Raw genomic sequence first — 21841 nt, forward strand, 5'->3', positions numbered from 1 at the left:
TCATGGAATCCAGAGCACACATACACATAAAATATACACATAAATAAATCTTTAAAAAGAAATGTCATTTAAAAATTAAAAAGTCCAGTTGATAGATTCTTACTACTGTTAAAAAAGTAATTCTAAACAATTATATCTGGCAGCTAATAAATTATTTTATTTTGTATATGGGTGTTTTGTCTGGATTTATGTCAGTGCAGCGCTCAATGAAGCCAGAAGTGGATGCCAGAGCCTCTGGAACTGGCGTTACAGATGGTTGTAAGATGCCAGATGGGTGCTGGGAACTAAGCCTATGTCCTCTGGAAAAGCAACCTGTGTTCTTAACTGTACCCATTTAAAAAATTTTTTTTATTGCTCTTCTTTGTCTTGAATTTTGCTTATTTTATACACTGAACAAAACTGGATAACATCTACTGGGAATACATAGGTGCTTTCCATACGTTAACATAGTCAGTAGTTTCCATTAGCATATGTAGTCATATTATCATTTTACTCATATATATAATATCCTATATATAGCATAAGATATACAATATCCAATATATATGATATTAAAAAGCATGAGCTTTTGGAGCACTCTATAATTAAAATCACCAATCTGCTAAGAATTACTAAAATATATAACCTTAACTAAATAGCATACTTTCTGAACACTGGGCATGATGGTTCATGCCTTTTTTTTTTTTTAAGATTTATTTATTATTTATTACATATACAGTGCACATTAGATCACATTATAGATGGCTGTGAGCCACCATGTGGCTGGTGGGAATTGAACTCAGGACCTCTGGAAGAGCAGCCAGTGCTCTTAACCGCTGAGCCATCTCTCCAGGCCCAATGGTTTGTGCCTTTAATCCCAGTATTTAGGAGATGAATTCAGGCAGATCTCTGTGAGTTCAAGGCTAACCTGGCCTGTATAGCAAATTCCAAGCCATAGGAGCTCTAAGCTTAATAACAAAAGATATTTTCTGAGAGAGACGTGATGAGTCGCATCTATAGCCCCAGCACTGAGGAGAAACTGAGGCAGAACTGCCAAAAATTCAAGGCTACTCTTGGTTATAGAGAAAGGCTCACTAGATACCTTGGGACAAAGCTTCCATCTCACAGAGCACCATGGGGCCAGGCCTCCCACTCTGAGAACACCGAGGCTGCAGAGACTGTCCTCTCCTACACACAGTGTAGATCTGCTTAGAGCCAGAGGGAGGAGAGAGCTTCAAGTCAGCATAGCCGTGCCAGCCATTCACTCCCTAATTGTCTCCAGCTTCTGCTGTCAAGATTTACCATGATGGACAGGACCTTGAAACTGTGGGGCCAAAATAACCCTTTCTCTGTTGAAAGCAAACAAACAAGCAAGCGGATTAGTGGTTGCCAGGGCTAGGGGCAAGGGGGTGGGAGGATATTACATGGGTCTAGAGTTTCCTTTCATGGTGATGAAACTGTCCTAGACGTAGACAATGGTAATGGTTGTGCAATACCATGAGTGCGCAGTTGCTGATGACAAATCTTATGTGTAGTTTGCCATATGCCCAAAGCTGGCCAGAGGAACAAGCCAAAATGCACCAAAAATTACAGAGTCACAAAAAAACAAGTCCCAACCTGACTTTAACTGGCGTATTTCTTGGCTTCACTGTATACCTTTCTCATTACAGACGGACAGGGCGATGACTCTCCTCCACCTCCACTCCCAGAAAGAACTCTGGAATCCTTCTTTCTTGCTGATGAGGACTGTAAGTTGGCAGTACTTTCTAAAAAAAAAAAAAAAAAAAAAAAGGTTATAAAACGAAACATTAAAGGTTTAAAATGCAATAAGTGTGCATGCCTGTAATCTCAGTGCTTGAGAGGTGAAGACAAGATGATGGATATTCCAAGTCATCCTTAGGTACATAGTTAAGGACATCTTAAGCTGTGTGAGACCCTGTCTCATAAAAGCAAAAGTTTTGCTAGGAGATTTTCTAGAAAGCAGAGGCAGATATCTGTGAGTTCCAGGCCAGCCAGGGCTATACAATGAGACCCTGTCTTAAAAAAAAAAAAACAAAAACAAAAAAACAAAAAAACCCCAAACCAACCAACAACAACAAAAGCCCCAAAAAAGTTAAATACAGTAAATCCGACATGGAAAGATACAAAGAATGATTAGATAAAATAGTAAACTTAAAAGCCTATAACATATAATGAAAATGATACCTAAGAAGGCCAAATGTCCATGCCAAGCCTGAATATACACTTCTATTTAAACCGTAGGCTTGAGATACTATACAACAAAATATTTTTCTTTCTTTCCTTTTTCTTTTTTGTTAAGGTATACAGGCCCAACCCATGGAAACTTACTCTACTAGCTATCCTGAAACCACAGAGAACGCAACATCGTCTAAACAAACATTGAAGACCCCTGGGAAAAGTTTCACAAGGAGCAAGGTCAGACTAGAGATTTAGAAAACATACCAGACTTTCCTTTAGTCCAGATTTTCTATCCACAGCACTAAGACTGGAAATTAGATTAAGCATCTCTACTAAATAGAGTTTTGATATTACACAGTCAAAATTAATAAAAAGCAAATACATACAATGAATGAGAGTAATTACATTGACATGTTAGTATGTGAAAATGAATATATTACCTAGAGAGAAGGTTGGGATATATGATACCATGTCTCAAAATATTGTTGATCTAAGTAAATAAATAAGAAAAAATTTAGATATATAATTTACGTCCACAGAATAAAGTTTAGATAGCTAAAAGATTTAAATGTTAAATGTGTACCTATACATTAAAACTAGTAAAAAGGAACTGGACAGATGGCTCAGAGATTAAGAGCACTGACTGTTTTTCCAAAGGAACTGAGTTCAATTCCCAGCAACCTCATGGTGGATCTTAGCTGTCTTTAACTCTGGTTCCCGAAGATCTGATGCCCTATTCTACCCTCATTGGCCACCGAGTATATACATGGTGCATAGATATATATTCAGGCAAAACATCCATACACATGAAATAATAAATAAATCTTAAAAAATCTAAAAACCTAAAAATAAAAAAGCAACCCTCCAAATGATTCAACAATAACTATAAACAAAACAAAACAAAAAAGCCCTAAGCCAGATGGTAGTGGCACACACCCTTAACCCCAGCACCCGGGAGGCAGAGGCAGGCGGATCTCTGTGAGTTCCAGGCCAGTCTAGTCTACAAAGCATATCCAGGACATCCAAGGCTACACACAGAGAAACCCTGTCTCAAAAAAACCAAACCAAACCAAACCAAACCAAACCAAACCAAACCGTAAGTTACAAGACTACTTTTTGTTAAGACAGTTTTGTAACTCTGGAGTATGAATGCCCTTGTCACTATCATAAGCCAGAGGCAGTAAGGAAAACAGTCCACACATTCTGCTAAGTGAAATAGAAAATTTCTGCTGGGGCTGGAGATGTGGCTCAGTGGTTAAGAGCACTGATTGCTCTTTTAGAGGTCCTGAGTTCAATTCCCAGCAACCACATGGTGGCTCACAACCATCTATAATGTGATCTGGTGTCCATTTATGGCCTGCAATATACATAATAAACAAACAAACAAACAAACAAATAAAATTTCTGCACAGTAAAGGAAACTTACCTAAAAATCAAAGAAAGACAAAAACCAAACTGGAGAGGAAAATGCCTGCAACTGGCACCATAGTCAGAGGGTTTGTCTAATATACAACGAGTTGCTAGAAGTTCATAACTATAAAATAGAAATGGGCAAAAGGGATATGACTGAAAAGCAAAGCAACCCTCAGAGGCTGTTGCCAGTTCTGAACACTCCCAGTCAAGGGCGTGAAGGCTGTAAAGGCTCTCCATCTTCTTCACCCCTGGCTGTAAAGGCTCTCCATCTTCTTCACCCCTGGCATCTCAACAGAATTGTTCTTAGATGTGTATTGTGATACATATGGTAAGACAGCAAGACAGAATCAAGTGGTGATGTACTGAGTTAAGATGGAAGATGGAAAGTAACTACATTTTCATGGCTTTTGCTGAGGAAACTTATCCGGTGAAGCCTGTTTTTCCAGGGGAACAACATTAACTTTCCCCTTCCTTCGCTTTTATAGAGTTTGAAGATTTTCCGAAATATGAAGAAAAGTAAGTTCATTTGTACTTATTCTCTAGACTGTATGTAAAACTTTTAAAAATCACACAATTTTTAGTAATGTCCTATGGAAACAATATCATTCCCAAACAACCTTGTAAGGGACCTGTGGGTCAGAGCGGTCACCCAGGCCTAGCCTGTGTCGGGCTCTGCCAGGCTAATGTTAGGTAGGGATACTGTTTACAGACAGACAGAAGAGCAATTAGTGCAGTGTTTGGTATTTTCTACCCATACCAAGATGCTTAGATATAAATGGTATTTGTAACTACTAGCAGTCTAACCTTAGTTATATTTTCTTTGAAAACAGTAACAGCAAAGCATACTGTGAAACAAATGTGTTGATTTAATGAAACAAGCAAAGCATTGACACATTTCCATTTTTACAAGCATCACGAGAAGTAAAAGTCTGTTGCTTACTATTTTGCTGTCTTGTAATGAAAATAAAAACCCACAGGTTTGGTCAGGCGTGATGGCACACGCCTTTAATCCCAGCACAGAGGCAGGCAAATCACTGTGAGTTTGAGGCCAGCCTGGTCTCCAGGACAGCCAAGGCTACACAAACTCTGTCTTGGGAAAACTAACTAACTAACTAACTAACTAACTAACTGACTGACTGACTAACTAACTAACAAAACCCACAGATTCTTTAAACTTTTAGAAATTCTCTTAGACACTTTATTTATAGTGACAAGGTCTATAAAACATGATATGACTCTTAGAAATTTGATCCAGTTGGTTAGTTAGGAAGAATTGATTAGTTGATAGATAGTATATTGGTACCATAGAGAGGGACAAAGAACAGCAAAGAAACTTTCTAAAAGCAAGATCTTGGGTGGACAGCCAAGTATTACTTTACCCTCCTGCCTTCTGTTTCCCTAAACTCCAGGTTCTCAGTAGTCTGCTGTCATTACTGTCACAGCTGACCTCTGAAATGGATTTCTTACCCATTATAACCAAAGTCTGATTGGGAAACATGCTTTCTCCCCTAGTCAGGAGAATTTTAACATTTCAAAAGGAAATTATACTAACAGGACAAATCAAGTAGACGGAAAACAGTGACTGACTTGGATAGTTAGTCAAAGGTTTACTTGATTAGCTTGTTTAAGTAACACTCCTTTAGCCAGGCGCGGTGGCTCACGCCTGTCATGCCAGCACTCAGGAGGCAGAGGCAGGCAGATCTCTGTGAGTTTGAGGCCAGCCTGGTCTACAGAGTAAGTCCAGGACAGCCAGGGCTACACAGAGAAACCCTGTCTCAAAAGAACAAAAACAAAACAAAAACAACAACAAAAAAGAAACACTCCCTTTCTTTCCCTAGATCCAGTAATATTTTGGAGATACCAAAGAAACAATAACATCAAGTAGATTTATTTTGGCAGATCTTTGGCATGTGGTGGGACGCTGGGCTCTCTTGTTTAAGTAGACACTCTCAGGGCATCCTTTGAATGTGGGTTGGACTGCATTCCTGTTTTTCTGCTACTTTGAGTCTCTGTTCTTTGGCTGCGAAGAACAGCATCGAGCTCTCAAAGTGACACTGAAGCTTAGGCGTGCATTAGCTTAGATATGTAAACATGTCCCTGTTCCAGATGCTCATGACCCCTGAACCTCCTATATTCTTTCCCAGTCTGGCTATCTTAGTAGTCTGCAGTTAAGTTTTTAATGAAAATAGCACTTTTATCTGTTGCTTTGAGCTAGCATTCCTGACTGCTTTTCTTTTCTTTCCTATGAACACGTGTCGAATGCCTGCTGTGTGCCGGACGGTGTAAAAGGCACCTGATATACAGTGGTCAACAGAGATAGTACTGGCTTCTAGGATTCTGTGAAACTTAAGTCTAGTGAAGAATTCAGAAAGTAAGCAAGTGAGTCCCCAAGCACGTACATAATAACACTGTGAGAAATGTTATTAAAGAAAACAAGAGGAGCCGGGCATGGTGGCGCACACCTTTAATCCCAGCACTTAGGAGGCAGAGGCAGGTGGATCTCTGTGAGTTCGAGGCCAGCCTGGTCTACAAAGTGAGTCTAGGACAACCAAGGCTACACAGAGAAACCCTGTCTCAAAACGAAAACAAAAACAAAAACAAAACAGAACAAAAACAACAACAACAAAAAAAGAAAACAAGAGGAATTGTGAGAGAATGAAAAAGGGCATGGTGAGGCTGGAAGCCGGGAGAGTAGTCATGACACTCTTCTTGGTCTTGCTAAGTAGTGTTTAAGTGCAATGGGACACCGGAAGAGGGTTTGGCCAGAGATGTTCTACACTCCGCTTTATTTTTGCTGCTGAGAGTGACTGCTGACAGGTGACAAGAGTGAAGGTTGTCAACCATGATGCCCAGGATGCCCACTTCTAGTGAGAAAATTTTCAAATAAATTCTGTTATTGTATGTGTGCATGCATGCATGTATGATGGGGGCACATGCTTCAACTTGTGTGTGGAGATCAGAGAACAGCTCTGTAGAGTTGGTTTTCTCCTGCACGAGTTCCAGAGAACAAACTCAGGTCCTCAGCCTTAAGCAGCAAATTCCGTTACCAGCTGAGTCCTAGTGGGAAATTTTAATTGCTCAGAAATGCTATGGTTGCCAGTGACAAAAATTCCAGTTTTGGCTAACTGGAGCATAAGAGAAATATTTTCAACTTGTCTTGTAAATAAGAATTCAAATAATTCATTGAGTAGGTAACCTCTCATTCCATAGAGCTTTGCTTCATCCTTGTGTGTGCACACACGTATGCACATGTGTGGGTGAGATTGACGTCAGGCATCTTCCTGAAACGTGTAGCTGCCTTGTTCTTCAGACAGGGTCCCTCACTGAATTGAGAGCTTACCAGTTTGCTAGACTAGTTGGTCAGCAAGCTCCGGGATCCTATCGTCTTCGTTTCCCACATGCTGGGATTACAGGCACAGGGCTGCCATTCTGGGCTTTTCACCTGGGTTCTGGGTATCTGAACTCAGTCTCATGCTGGCTCGGCGAGCACTTTACCGAATGCGCCAGCTAGCTCTCTAGCCCCAGCTTTGTTTTATTTTATTAGCTTACTCATAGGCAGATTTTTTTTTTTATCATGTGGTTTCAGGCTTATGATGGAAAAAATTAGCTTTTTCCTGGTTGCTTAAGCAACAGTCTGATGACTAGTATAATTTGGCCTGATGTTGGCCTGGTACATTTGCCCTTCCTGAATCAATTCTTAACAATATATTTAACATTCTGATTAGTCAGGGTGCTGTCTTATACTTAGCCAAATAGTCACATGTGATCACTGTTTACGTAGTAATGAGATCAAACCTACACACATATCTCATGTGACCATGCCAATGTACTCAATGGAACTCAGCCCAAGTTATTAGTCATTTCATTATTCTACAAGCAGAAATAGTTCCACCTGACGTGTGGAAACTGAGAGTTGTGGAGGATGTAAAGGGAAAATTTAATTTTATCTGGAGAATACAGGTTGAACAGGCAGCATAAAAATAAGTGGAGAAAAGTCATAGGTAGAATATCAATTCTAATATACACTTGCTGAATCTTTGCTGCGTTTCTTAAAAGGAAGGAAGGAGGGAGGGAAGGAAGGAAGAGAGAGAGAGAGAGAGAGAGAGAGAGAGAGAGAGACATATAAATAGAAAGAAAGAAGGAAGGAAGGAAAGAAAGGAAGGAAGGAAAAAAGAATAATTTCCCTTTGGGACAAGTGTTTTCTCTCAGCTCACGTGTAGAGCCTGCTGATAACCCTTGCACATCCTGTCTTCATCCAGCTGTGTTCACGTCTTCCTCAGTTCCGATCCTAGTTCTTGACACATAGTATTTAGCACACACGCATTTAGTTGAAAATGACTGAAATCTACAATGTATTCTATAGATTCATACTGAAGAATCCTCCAGAAAGAAAATGTTCTAGATGTTTTTAGAAGCCTAATATTACATATGGATTTGTAATTACATATATGCAGTTCTTACATTGCATTTTAAAATGGTGAGAACAAAAAAAGTATGAAGTAATTTCTCCTTACTTATAAGCTGTTTCTGTGAAAGCTTATATAAACCTGATAAATCTTCATTCCTGTAAGACCATGAACATGTCAAATGTAGACTCAGTTTTATAGAATTCCTTTTAAAACTGGGTAGGAATTGACACTCTAACCCCTGTATATATTAAGGGGTTAGGAGCACACACATAGTAAATACAATAGCAAACCAAGAAACATGACAATGCCTTTGGTAGTCTAGTGCCCTAACTCAGAATCATCTCTGAGGAAAAATGGCTGGAAAATAAAGGAGATTTAGGGTAGAGGAAAATATAAGAAAAACCCCCAAGGCCAAACGTGGGTCCTAAAGTAGTGAGTTTGTGATACATCATTCCTTTGACAGTTTTCCTTGGTTTTGGGTCTTGATATATAATATGTTAGCAAAGAAAGTAAATCTTGTTTGGCATGATTATTCAGGGCTGCAATCCTAGTGGTTGGGATGCTGAGGCAAGAAGAGTACAAGTTCAAATCCAGCCTGGGATATATAGTGAATTCAGGCCTTCAAACTGAGACCTCCCCCTCCCGATCATAATTATGATACAAAAATATAATTTTAATAACTTTTGAACACTTTTATTTATTTATTTTTTGTTTTTGAACACTTTTAATATGATACTGATATACTTATTTTGGAGTTATTGTTCTGGAGGAAATGTTTTAATTTCTTTTCTTCTTCTTCTTCTTCTTCTTCTTCTTCTTCTTCTTCTTCTTCTTCTTCTTCTTCTTCTTTTCTCCTCCTCCTCTTTTGTTTTTTTTTTTTTCTTTCTTTCTTTTTAAGACAGGGTTTCTCTGTGTAGCCTTGGCTATCCTGGACTTGCTTTGTAGATCATGCTGGCCTTGAACTCACAGCGATCTGCCTGTCTCTGTCTCTTTGAGTGCTGGGCCGGCTTCTAAATGTTAATTTCAATAACCATGCAAGCAAATAAAGGATAATCTAAATCTGTTGACAGTCTTTCCCCTACATATTTTCCCTCTGATTACAGGTGTTTGCAGTTCTTCCTCACCAAGCAAGCCTACAGAATGTGTTCAGTCAAAAAACACCAGCTCCTTTCTGAATTTTGGTATGTGTATTACTGTATAGCAGAGTTAAAAATGTATAGAAACTGGGGCTGGATAGATGGTTCCGTGATTAAGAGCACTGGATATTCATCCAGAGGACCCAGTTCAATTCTAAGCACTCAAACAGTGGTGCACAACGTGTGTAACTCCAGTTCCAGAGGAGCTGATACCCTCTGTTGACCTTTGCAGGCACTGCAAGCACATGTTGTACCGACATGCATGGAGGCAAAACACAAATACGCATAAAAGAAATTAATTTGTAAAATTGTAGAAGAGATCAGAAAATGTAGCAATGCTAGGAAGACCTACAATTGCCCAACTATAATTTTATTTCAGAGGAAGAAGCAGAACATGAGCCCTTATCTCATTTTGAGAAGATATTTACTAGAAATATTCTGTTTCTTTGCCTATAATGTTTGGTTTGCATTATAATAACTCAATGATTCAACTGTTACAATTAAAACTTAAGATTTGGCTGGACAGTGGTAGGTGCACCTTTAATTCCAGCACTCAGGGAGGCAGAGGCGGGAAGATCTCTGAGTTGGGGGCCAGCCTGACTTACAAAGTGAGTTCCAGGACAGCCAGGGCTACACAGAGAAATCCTGCCTTGGAAAACAAAAAAAGTTAAGATTTGACTGAAATTAGCTTAAAACATTCATATGGAACATGGTATGAATTATGAAAAAACACATAACTTTGCCTTGGTTACAGAAGTTTCTTGCAGCTCTGGCATATAGGTAGGTTTTGTGTGTGTGTGTGTGTGTGTGTGTGTGTGTGTGTGTGTGTGTGTGTGTTTCTTGCTGTGTATGCCAGGCTGGCCTTGAACACAAGCTGTGGTCCTCCTAGCTTTACTTCCTGTGTGCTTGGCTTACAAGTGGTTTCCACCCTACCTGGCCTACTATATTTTTTATTTTAGATTTAAATTTAGTCATATACATAAGCAGTTACTAGGGAAGGTGATAAAATTAAAGTATTAGAAATATCTTTGAGTTTTTATTTTATGTTCTTCCTCTTCCAAACTCTTCACTTTTAAATTTAAGGCACCAGTGTTGCTAAGTGTAAGATGCTTTAGAAATCTACTACAATCAAAGATATAGTAGACAAAGAATAAATGTCCCCAGCCTGAAATTCTTTTTGAAATCACCCAATAATAGCCATTATTTTATGTGAAAGATTTTCTTCTTTGTGGAGGCAAGGGGGGTGCATTTCAGGAAGAAAAGTAATTAGAACTCAGTTAACAGCAATTTCTTTCAGGATTATTTTTTATTTCCTAAATTATGAAAACATGTTTTAGTAAGCTCAGGAATTTCTGTGGCTGTATATAGAACTAAATTTAATAATATCATATACATAATAGTGTTTAATTTTATAAAAGGGAAACGTGTGATCTGTTGTGGGTGAATAAACACAGATAAATGGTATTATGTACTCAGTTATTAAAGGCTACTGTAATCAGGGTTCCTCACACGATTGTTACCATTAGTTAATCTGTAAGTGCTATAAGTTTAAATATTAGTATTTGAGTTAGAGGTGTGGCCCAGTGGCTGAATATTTGCCTATCATATGCAAAGCCATTAGTTTGCTCCCTCATACAGCAAAACCAATATTTTATTTTCATTTAAACTTCATTATAATACCTTTACAGTCTATTACTAAAGAGGGTGCTTAACTTTTTAAATGCTATATTTATTTCTATGTAAAATGACCTGTTTTTGCTGGGCATGGTGGCATATACCTTTAATCCCAGCATTTGGGAGGCAGAGGCAGGTGGATTGCTGTGAGTTCGAGGCCAACCTGGTCTACAAAAGTGAGTTCAGGATAGGCAGGACTGTTATACAAAGAAACCTTGTCTCGAAAAACCGAAAAGAAAAAAAAAAAAAAAAGTACCTGTGTTCATTCAGTTTTATTTTTGTCCCCAGGTTTCGGAAATCGTTTTTCAAAACCCAAAGGACCAAGGAATCCACCATCAACTTGGAATATTTAATACACCTCTGTATTTAAGACTATTGCTTGAAATTGTGCCTGAAAATAAAACTAGTAGAATACTGTCATAATATTAATATCAATAATGAAGATATATTGTGTTAATAGCTTTTAAAAGGAAAGCAAGATGTGAAAAACTTCCAGCAACCTTGTATTCTCATATTCTTTAATTGGGAGCTGCCAATAAAGTTTGTCACTAGAGAATTTTTAAAAAATGGATTCATTTTTCATTTTTGGAAGTTATTATATTTTTCTTTCTATGTAAATGGACGTTGTTGTTTTGAGGTGATGTCTTTCTGTTAGTCTTTAATCTTTGAAGTGATCCCCCTGCCATAGCCTCTGGGGGGACTAGGATTAAAGGCACCCAAGCCCAGCATAAACATTAATTTTAATAGGTTTGTAAGAATTTGATCTTAGCTAGATTTTACTTTTTAAATTTTATTAATTTTTATTTCAATCTTCTTTAAAATATATTTAAATGTGCAAGTGTTTTTGCCTGCATGGCTGTGACACCTATGTGTAGTGCCCATCACGGCCAGAAGAGGGAGGTGGATGGATTACAGGTTGTCGTGAGTTGCTATGTGGGCTCTGGGCCTGAACCTTCCTCCTCCGCAAAAGGAATAAAAACTTTTAGCCATCTGAGCCATGTCTCTAGCCCTTAGACTAAATTCATACACGGCTTTAATATTTAAAAATAACTTTAAAAAAACAGACAGGTCTTGCTATGCAGCTGCAGGCTGGCCTCAAACCGATGATCCTCCTCCTTCAAGCTGTGGGATACTGATGTTACAGGCATGCGCCATCATGGCAGTTCAAAGGTTTTATTTAAAACAAAGCAAAACAAAGCAACCCTGACTTTGTGTTTGCAGTACCAAATTACTGCTTGTGACAGTGACTATTCCTGGGACGTTATTCTTGTCTAAATGGAGTGTACCTCCTCTATCTTCCCAAATGCTGTACAAAAGAAGAAAAGAAATATTGAAGAGAATCATGTACACATACAGTGATCATTTTTGTACTGATGACAAGATTTTCAACTATATTCCGCATAAGTTTTAGTCAGTTATTCATTTATCAATTCTAGAAAAATAATCAATAGCAGCTACTTTTTATTAGCACTTTAAAATTATTTTTAAGTCTTTCTTGATAGCATTTTCCTTCAATGAAAAGGCCCTATGTAAATGTGTACAATTTGATAATTTGAAAGTATATTTCTGTATGACTATGGATTTTCCTAAGTAAATTATATTTCAAATCTAGTTTTACACAGTAAATAAGTTAATGGATCTTTATTGCTTTTAAAGGATTTGCTTTAGTGTCCCTTCCAGTTTAATATTTTACTTAAGAAAATACAACCTAGCCACAGTGCTATTATTTGTGCTTTAATACTTTTCATTAGGAAACTCAGTGCTAGGGCAAGTTGACTGGTATTGTTACTTGCTTATTGCAGTACAATGTATACCCAGTAGGTGTTCAAGAACTCTATTTAAAGGCTAACTTTTATTACAGAAGTTCACTCAGCCTACATTACTTTTCTGGGAACCCTTGGTGTTAAACCACAGTGCTTTTTATATGCCTGATATATCATTGTAGTCAATTATTTCCAAATACCTTTCATAAGGATTTAAATGCATTAAAACAATTCTAGGTAAAAGCTAAAGTAATGATTTCTGAGTAAACACCATCTGCTGGGCAAACAGTGACGATTTTTAAACAATGTTGTTAGGTCGACAATGTTTTTCCTATTTGCAAGTTTATATTTATTAAGAAAACAAAAAAATTGAAATAATATCTATCGAGATTTTTGTTGTTGTTGTTGTTAACTATAGGTATATGTTCAAACATGAATGCTGGGCTTTCCAAGGATAGACGGAAATGTGACTGTGGCAGGGTGAGACTGCGCTCAGGGGACTCCTAAGGCAATCTTTGCACCTGCCTTGAGCCTGTAGCTGTTACCACAGCAATGCCATTGAAAATGTTTTTTTGTTTTTTCTTCTTCCTCTCAATAGTGGCCCTACTATATACATTTCGCAGCGAAACCGTCCTTTTACATATACTGAAATTCTTTTTCTCGTCGTTTGTCAAGGGTAAAGGCTGGAGATTCTTTTACCTCACAAAGGTAAGGCTGTGAGAGAAATACGAAACTGAAAAGTCACCATGGAGACCACCTCCGGGCTAAGACGAAGAAGGAACACTGGAAGAGGAGCGCCTGGACACACCGCCAGACTCTGAAAGCTATTAACATTGTTTGGGCCGTTAAGGCGGTTGGCGGCAACTCGCGGGCCGGCGGCAGTTGCGTCGCACCCCGAAGCGTGCCCGGGCGCACGCTCCTCCTCGGCTCCTCCACTCAGAGAGCCGGGACGCGGCGGGTGGGTGGAACTACAACTCCCGCAAGGCCTTGCGGCGTCCGGGGCGCTTTACAATAGAGAAGCTCGGCTGGCGAGGTCGGCTGAGAGGTGTCGGAACCGCCGTTTCCGGCATGTTCAGAGCTACAAGAGCGATGGATCAGTGGAGGGCGGGGGAGAGACTCCAATGCCCAGCGGGCTGTGCGCGGGCGGCGCTTGCGCGAACGGCGGACGGGGGGGCGGTCGGGCCATTTAAATGTGTGTTTGTGGGTGAAATGGCTGCGCAGGTCGGAGCGGTTCGCGTAGTACGGGCGGTGGCGGCGCAGGAGGAGCCGGACAAAGAAGGGAAGGAGAAGCCCCATGTTGGGGTCTCGCAGCGGGGAGTGAAGCGGCAGCGCCGGGCGAGCAGCGGGGGTTCTCAGGAGAAGCGGGGGCGGCCGATCCAGGACCCTCCTCTCGCTCCCCCTCATCGGCGGCGTCGGAGCCGCCAACATCCCGGGCCGCTGCCTCCAACGAATGCGGCCCCAACCGTCCCGGGCCCTGTGGAGCCTCTGCTCCTGCCGCCTCCGCCGCCGCCGTCGCTGGCGCCCGCCGGGCCCGCTGTCGCTGCCCCGCTCCCGGCCCCGGGCACCTCGGCCCTCTTCACCTTCTCGCCCCTGACGGTGAGCGCGGCCGGGCCCAAGCATAAGGGCCACAAGGAGCGGCACAAGCACCATCACCACCGCGGCTCCGATGGTGACCCCGGCACCTGCGTTCCGGGCGATCTGAAGCACAAGGACAAGCAGGAAAACGGCGAGAGGAGCGGAGGGGTGCCTCCGATCAAGGCCCCCAAGAGAGGTGAGGCTAGGCGGGCCGCCGGGGGCTCGGGCTCGAGGTCTCCGTTGCCCACATCCCGCCCCTTGTAGGACCGAAAGGCGCCGCTCTCCTCCCCCGAGCCCGCTGAAGTGGACTCCGGGTCGCAGGCGGCTTGCCACAGTTTGACCTACTTGAGGCTTCTCTGGGAGGCCGAGCTGTCAGTTTCCATCCCCGTTTGCAGTCCCCGGAGCCTTTGCAACATTAATTTTCAAATTCGGCAGGGTTTCCCCGCCGCGCGGTGCTTGGCATCGGATTAGTAGGTGCGGCACCAAAACCTGCCTTTCTGGAGTTAAAGGCTTGTCACTGAAAGCCCCTTCTTGTTCTGTTTCTTGGAAGTCTATTTAGTTTTTCTCATCCCCCGGCACCAAAATATTCACATGTTTGACTCTGGGCTCTGAGTTTGAATTCTCAGAGGTTACACAACCCACTGCTTGCCTTAGCTTCAGCGAAGTTGAAAACACACACACACACACACACACACACACACACACACACACACACAAACCATTTATGGGGCATCTTTTTCATCCAGTCGAAGTAAAAATGGCTAACTTTTTAATGTTAGCACTTTTAGTTCTTAGTATGGTATAGGATTGGTTCGAGGAAGGGTTTGTCACCCTTTGAATCCGAGACGTCGACCAACTGTATCTCTGAGAAGAAAGCATGCAATAGGATGAGGTTCAGATTCTATAGTTCCATTTCATTCTGCCAGAGCACTGTTGGAGAACCTCTGCAATTCCATCGGTCCACAGAGGCCTTTCACACAGAAAACATAGGACTAATTAAGTGTGGTTTTAAGAGAAATGAGGGTGGCCAAAACGGGTGTCTTCTAGTGCCAGATAACTGTAGCATTTATTTATATTCTTCGGGTATGCCGCATTTATGCCTTGTATATGATATTTATAATTTGTAATATTCATAATCTCAGTAACATATTAACACACTAATAGGTGTTTGACTACTAGGCCACTTCAGTTATTACATGATAGTGAACCAGTCTTTGAATCTAAAGTTTTGAGTGTCTTGCATTCTTCCCATATATTTGGTTTTAGTGCTAACCAGTGTGTGTGCGTGTGTGTGTGTGTGTGCGCACGCGTGTGTGTGTATGTGTGCGCACGCGTGTGTGTGTATGTGTGTGTGTGTGTGTTTAGGTGCAAATGATAAGGTTTTCATTGGACACAACTGCGTCTTTTTTTCTTTGTGGTATACAGATACCATTCTCAGCAGTAGAACTGTGGCACGCTGACTGGTGTGGAGTTTGCAGTCTTTCATATTGAAGTAGCTTATATTTTTACATTTATTCCCTACTCTCCCTGCTGTGTGTCCATACACAGGTACAGGGAATTTTGAATAATCATTTCCTTTACATTTGTAGGAGAGAATACTAGGGTCCAAAAATAATGAAGAGACTTTACCTGCATCAAGTCTCATTACCAAAGACAAAAATTAAAAAAAAATAAAAAAATAAAAATAAAAATCATTGGCACAGAACCCAGGCTCACAAATGTTAGTTGCAGCTTCTTCTCTGGTCTCCTGACTTGGCTTTCCCTTGCTTCCTTTTCACTCCTTTGCTTGCCTTTCCCCTCTGCCTTCACATTCTTATTTCTAGTGATAGTCAGTAAGCTGACTAGAATTATCCGAGATCGCTCAGTCCCCTTATGGGAAGGGTGGTGCTGACACGTGTAGTAATTCACAGTGTGCTTCTCTGAAGACTGTACAGGCCCCATGTTTTTGAAAATCAAACAAAAACAAGCCTGTTCAACTGATGAATAGAATTTTCATGAATTCCATGATGTAAATGTTCCATATCTGTGTTGTTGAATATGGTAGCCATATGTGGCACTTAACAGATTTGCAATGTGGCTGTGTGACTCAAACTAAAATTTTATTTTGTTCTAATTTATAACGCATTACATACAGCTCATGGCTACTACATTGGACAGTACAGCTTTTTACCAATTTACAAAGAAGAGAAGTGGGTTAAAACCAGCCATTTGAATACTTCTCACTTCTGGTTTGGAGATAATTTGATTGCATACCCAAAGTATATATACATACATACCTACATATATAATATACAAATAAATACATGCATATATACACATACATAGACATATTCATAAATATATATGCACACATGAGTGTATACATTCATACCCTGGGGGAAGTAGAGCCCCTGCTCAGGTATATTTGGGGAAACCTGTACTGTAGTGGTCTGGATATCTGGAAGGCACTGAATCTTTGTGTAAAAAACCCCACGCCAGGTTAAAATTCTTACTTCAAGCTTTATGCAGAGTTGGACCAATACTTGTAAAGCATCTCTGAGTATGCTTTAGCCACCCTCGGCTTCAGGAGGCATGACTCTGGAAGTGTATTTTGGTTCTAGTACTTACTGTATAATCAAGATCAAATTAGTCTCTTTTTAACTCCAGTTTTCCTATTTGTAAACGAAGGTTGTGGTGTTTCCTTCATATGGTGGTTGTAAGGATTAAGTGGGGACACTGTATGGAAATCATTTAAAATAGTTTTGGCTCATGGGAGGCAGTTAAAACTGGCCTTATTTTTACTGAGCTTGATCCTGTAAGCACCTCTAGTAAAGAAGGAGATAGTTGTTTACAGAGGAAACTCATCCTTTTGCTTATGCTGAGATTTTTATTAACTCTTCATTTACTTTGAAATAGTGATAGATTCACAGAAAAATGCCACAGAGAAGTCCTTTTCCTTTTCCAGTTTATTTCAGTGGTTATATCTTATATAACTATTGTATAACACCAACACCAGGAAATTGACGTGTGTGTGTGCGTGTGCGCGCGTGTGCGTGCGTGTGTGTGCGCGCGCACCTGTGCCTTTTTATCACATGGAGAGTAGTGTAACCACCACTGTAAACAAGGCACAAAACTCTCCAGAAACATCTCTGATGGGCTTTCCCTTCGTAGTATCAGGCGTGGTCTCCTGCTCTCTCTTGTGTTTCTAACCAGTAACAACCACTTGCCTGTTCTCTGTAATTTTGTCATTTGAGAATATTATGTATATATGGGCCTTTTGAAGCTCTTATTAAACCCAGCATGGTGTCTCTGAGGTCACCATGTGTTATGTGTCAGTGGCTCTCATCATTTCATTACTGGGCAGTGTTATCAGTAAGGGCGATTCTTGGACTTAAGGACATTTTGGTGTCTAGATGGGGCTATTAGAAATAAAGCTTCCTGCGCAGAGTTTTGTTTGGAAGCAAATTTTCATTTCTTTGAGGAATGTAATTCTGTCATGTGGTAAGTATATGTTTAGGGTTGTTTATTTATTTTTACTATGTTGCCATATTGTTTTCTTAAATGTAACCTTTACATTCCCAACACACACACACACACACACACACACACACACACTTTATTTTTTTTCTTTTATTTCATTTCTTTTGACATTTTTGTCAGTGTCTGGAATTGTAACTATTTTTACTTTTAGCAGTTTCAATAGCTGTGAGTTGATTATGGTCTCATGTCTAGTAATACTAACCAACTTTTCTTGTCATTTATAGAGCCTTACCAGTAAGATTTGTTTCTCTCTCTCTCTTTCTCTCTCTCTTTCTCTCTCTCTTTCTCACTCTCTCTCTGTCTCTGTTTTTTTTTTTTTTTTTTTGGTGCCAAGTTTTTAGTCAGATTGTTTTTAGAAAATATTTTAAGAATTATTTATTGAGAATTATTTGTATATTACAAGGACAAATCCTTTATCTACTGTTAGGTTTGCGAATACTTTTCTTGTAGTCTGTTGCTTGCCTTTCCCTCAGTTTGACAAGATTCTTTTGAATCATTTTTGGTTGTCATTCTCCCCTTACAAGCTTTATAATTTTATATTATTTTTATTTTTTGTGTGTTTAAATCTCTGGTCCATTTAATTTCATATGGGTGTGAGATTATGTTGTTCTTTTTTTGAATGGGAGGTGTTCTTTAGATAAAGTCACTGTAACACCTTTAATTGAAGGTTTATTCTTCCATTGAATTGCTTTTGCACCTTTATAAAATACTGGTTTGCTTTCTATTGCTGTGATAAACACTATGACCAAAAGCAACATAGGAAGGAAAGAGTTGATTTCACAGGTCACAGACCATCATGAAAGGAAGTCAAGAACAGGAACTCAAGGCAGGAACCCGAAGGCAGGAACTGAAGCCAAACCGTGAAGGAACGCTGCTAGCTTGCTTCTCATGGTTGTTCCATTTGTTTCTTTTGCCATCCAAGATCACCTGCCCAGGTCTGGCATTGTGAGGACCTCCCACATCAATCCCTAATCAAGAAAGATTTCCCTCAGACCTCAGCTGAAGTTCCTTTTTATCAGATAGCTCTAGCTTATGTCAACTTGACAAAGCTAATCAGCCTAGCTGGTGGGGAGGCAGGAAGGCTGGAAATTTCAAGCCAGCAGTGTACAGCACCGTCCCAGCCAGCTGTGTTGGTAGAGAGCATGGCCCAGAACTGGGTGTGGTGGCACTGGCTGTAATCTCAGCACCTGGAACATAGGAGGGTCAGAGGCTTAGGGTCATCCTTTGCTACTTGTGCACTTGAAGCCAGCTTGGAACCTTTGTCTTGAAACAAAAACAAAAATCAGTTCTTCTGCCTTTTATTTTAGAAGTTAGTAAGATTGGTTTTCATGTTTCAGATTGTGGAAAAACCCTCATAACACATGAAAACTGTGTGGGATGTAAATTCCATATCCACAGATAAAGTTTTATTGGAACACAACTGTTCATTTGTATATACTGTCTATACTGGTTTTTGCGTTATAGTAGCAGAGTAGGAGTAGTTGAGGCAGAGACCATATGCTTTACAAAGCCTGCGCAGTCTTTTTTTTTTTTAAGTTTTTTGAGACAGAGTTTCTGTTTGTGCTATCTTGGCTATCCTGGACTCACTTTGTAGACCAGGCTGGCCTCAAACTCACAGAAATCCACCTGCCTCTGCCTCCCAAGTGCTGGGATTAAAGGCGTGTGCTACCATGCCCTCCTGCATTCTTTACCGAGAAAGTTGGCAACATCTGACTTGAAACATGGAACATGACTGAGAGACATGTTACTGCACATCAGTCCAACAGTACTCAACCCAAATTTATACATAGGATAATTTGAATTACTACCACTTCAGACACCTGGCATTGCTCACAAATAGTTAAAAGAAAATCTTGGTGTGTAAATACTTGCTCCAAAATAGCAAGTAAAATGATTTTTAGAGGTGAGTAACAGGCTTGAAATTTTCTAATGATAGGACCGACTTTTAAGAAAAGCCTCAGGATCCAGTTTGCTCTTTCTGCTGTGCACATGGGATTGATGCTTATAAAACAATAGTAAAATGCTTGCTGTGTCTTCTAAGCAGTGAGCTTCAGTCTACCTGAATAGCTGTTTGCTTCCTTTGATCTTAATTCTTTTTCTCTTTTGTTATTGTTCCTAAAAACACAGACCAAAGATATTTCAGCAAAAGTAATAGTTTTTTTTAAAGTTGTTCTTGCTTAGCAACTATGATCTTACTATATTAAGAAAAGAAGATGAGTGCCTAGCTCTCAGCTCCAGTGCCACAGAACTACAGGATTGCTCTCTGTGAGTCTCCGTAGTCAGCTGTTCTGTTTTTCACTGTTGACCCCCCTTCCTAACTGCTGTCATGTAGAAGTGCTCTGTGATACACAAAAGATAGTGGGTGTGATGGCACAGTTCTGTGATCACATTATTTGGCAGGCTGAGGATGGATAGCAGTAGTAGGACCCTGTCTCAGAATATAGGAAGATATTAATAGAAATATTTGATTGATTTTTGTGGTAAGAATGGAGAATTATTGGGATTATATATCAGATTAATTTCCTTTATCTGAAACTTTAGAAACTGTTTCCCTTATCTCTCAGAGAGGAAAAATATTCTTGTCAGTAAGGCATGAAAACTTTTGTGTAGCATAATGCTGTCTTTGTGATCATGAATTTGTAAAGGGCGCTATGCTTGTGAATACAGTAATACTTTTCTTTACTGGAAACTCATATAGGCTAGCATCTCAAGTCCATTGATTGTAACCGGATAATCTTAGATAATCGGAGAAGCTGATATAAGAGGTGGGCAGGAAGAGAAGTAACTGTGTTGTACTGGAAGAATCTGAAGTTTGGAGTTAGATGGGTCCACGTTTTCACTGTTAGCTGCCAGCTTTGTGACGTAATAAAAGTTATATCTGGTTTCAGATTCTGCTTCCATCTTTGAAAAAGAATTTTTACTGGACTGAATTGTTGGATTAAAATGAGATCATGAATAAAGTCCTAATAGATATTTAGTGAGTCATCACTTCCTTCCCTCTCAGATTTTCTCCCTTTTTATGTTTCACTGTGGTGTACTCTCCCATACTCAAGGCCAGTAATTTCTAGTTTTAATCTGATATCCCAGAGTTGTTGAAGTATTTCAAGGAATGTTATCCAACCCTTTTATTATAATTATGATAAGATAAAGACTTGTGTATCAGACCTGTGATGAAAGATTATCTTGTTTAACCCTTGCAATAACTCTTAAGATAAATACTAGTGTTAATAACATTTTAAGGTAAGAAAATAAGGGCTTAAGGGAATATCTGGGTTTGTCGGGAGACTGATAAGCAGTAGAGATGAGATACTCACCTCAGTCTTAACTGTGAAGCACTGAGGTGGGCACTTTTGTTTTTGTTTTGAGGCAGGGTGTTGTGCTATACCCCAGGCTAGCTTTGACTCCACAATTCTTACTTCTGGGGTTCTGGATGACAAGGTACATAAATACCCAGCCTCAGCTTGCACTGTTTGTGTGTATGTGTTCATGTTCCTGTTGTTATGCACGTGGAGGCCAGAGGTCCATCTCAGGACTCACTCTTCATGAACCTCCTCTCTTGGTTTCTGAGACAGTCTTTCACTGGGACTTGGAGCTCATCCTTTGGCTGGCCGGCCAGTTAGCTGCAGGGACCCTCCTCACTGTTGGGATGCAAGCACTTGTCACTGTGCTTGGCTTTTCAGGTCCTTGCTGGGGACTGAACTCAGGTCCTCACACTTGTGTAACAAGCACCTCACCAGCAGAGCTACCACCTGCTCTGAAATAGCACATCTGGCTTTAGGATTTGGGAGTGAAAATAGCAATTAATGTTTACTATTTGTGATAGTCTAGGATTATGCCACGTAATTTATGTGCATTTTTCATTTTTCTGTACATTTTTACAGGAAAAATACTCCTGTCTCCTTTCCCCCATTTTGTCAGCAAGAAACAGTGTAGTACAAGGTACCTCACTTACTGTGGCACTTCAGAATGGTACAGTTATTTCACAAGACACATTGGCACTGTTTTCCAAGGCTAAACATACTCTTACGTGATTTGTCAGGTCACATACTATTTGCTATTTACACAGAGGTTTTGGAAACTTATACCTACACAGAAATTTAGAGCAGCTTTATTCATAACTGCCAAAAATTGGAAATAATTCAGATGTTCTTTAATAGATAAATGGACAAACTGT

The 21841-nt window shown here is 40.1% G+C and overlaps 2 protein-coding genes across 2 annotated transcripts in view; both read left to right on the top strand.

The window, feature by feature from the left end:
• Positions 1-11377, top strand: part of Ptpn22 (protein tyrosine phosphatase non-receptor type 22) — a 57664-nt gene extending 46287 nt beyond the window's left edge. Inside the window, exons 17-21 of the mRNA XM_051165934.1 lie at positions 1650-1727; positions 2300-2415; positions 4077-4107; positions 9104-9181; positions 11099-11377. Of these exons, the coding sequence (XP_051021891.1) occupies positions 1650-1727; positions 2300-2415; positions 4077-4107; positions 9104-9181; positions 11099-11163 (368 nt within the window). The 3' untranslated portion in view covers positions 11164-11377. The remainder of the gene's footprint in view (positions 1-1649; positions 1728-2299; positions 2416-4076; positions 4108-9103; positions 9182-11098) is intronic.
• Positions 11378-13626: 2249 nt separating this feature from the next.
• Positions 13627-21841, top strand: part of Rsbn1 (round spermatid basic protein 1) — a 39797-nt gene continuing 31582 nt past the window's right edge. Inside the window, exon 1 of the mRNA XM_051165929.1 lies at positions 13627-14344. Within this exon, the coding sequence (XP_051021886.1) occupies positions 13642-14344 (703 nt within the window). The 5' untranslated portion in view covers positions 13627-13641. The remainder of the gene's footprint in view (positions 14345-21841) is intronic.

The sequence above is a fragment of the Acomys russatus genome, chromosome 23 (genome assembly GCF_903995435.1).
Source record: "Acomys russatus chromosome 23, mAcoRus1.1, whole genome shotgun sequence".
NCBI classification, from domain to species: Eukaryota; Metazoa; Chordata; class Mammalia; order Rodentia; family Muridae; genus Acomys; species Acomys russatus.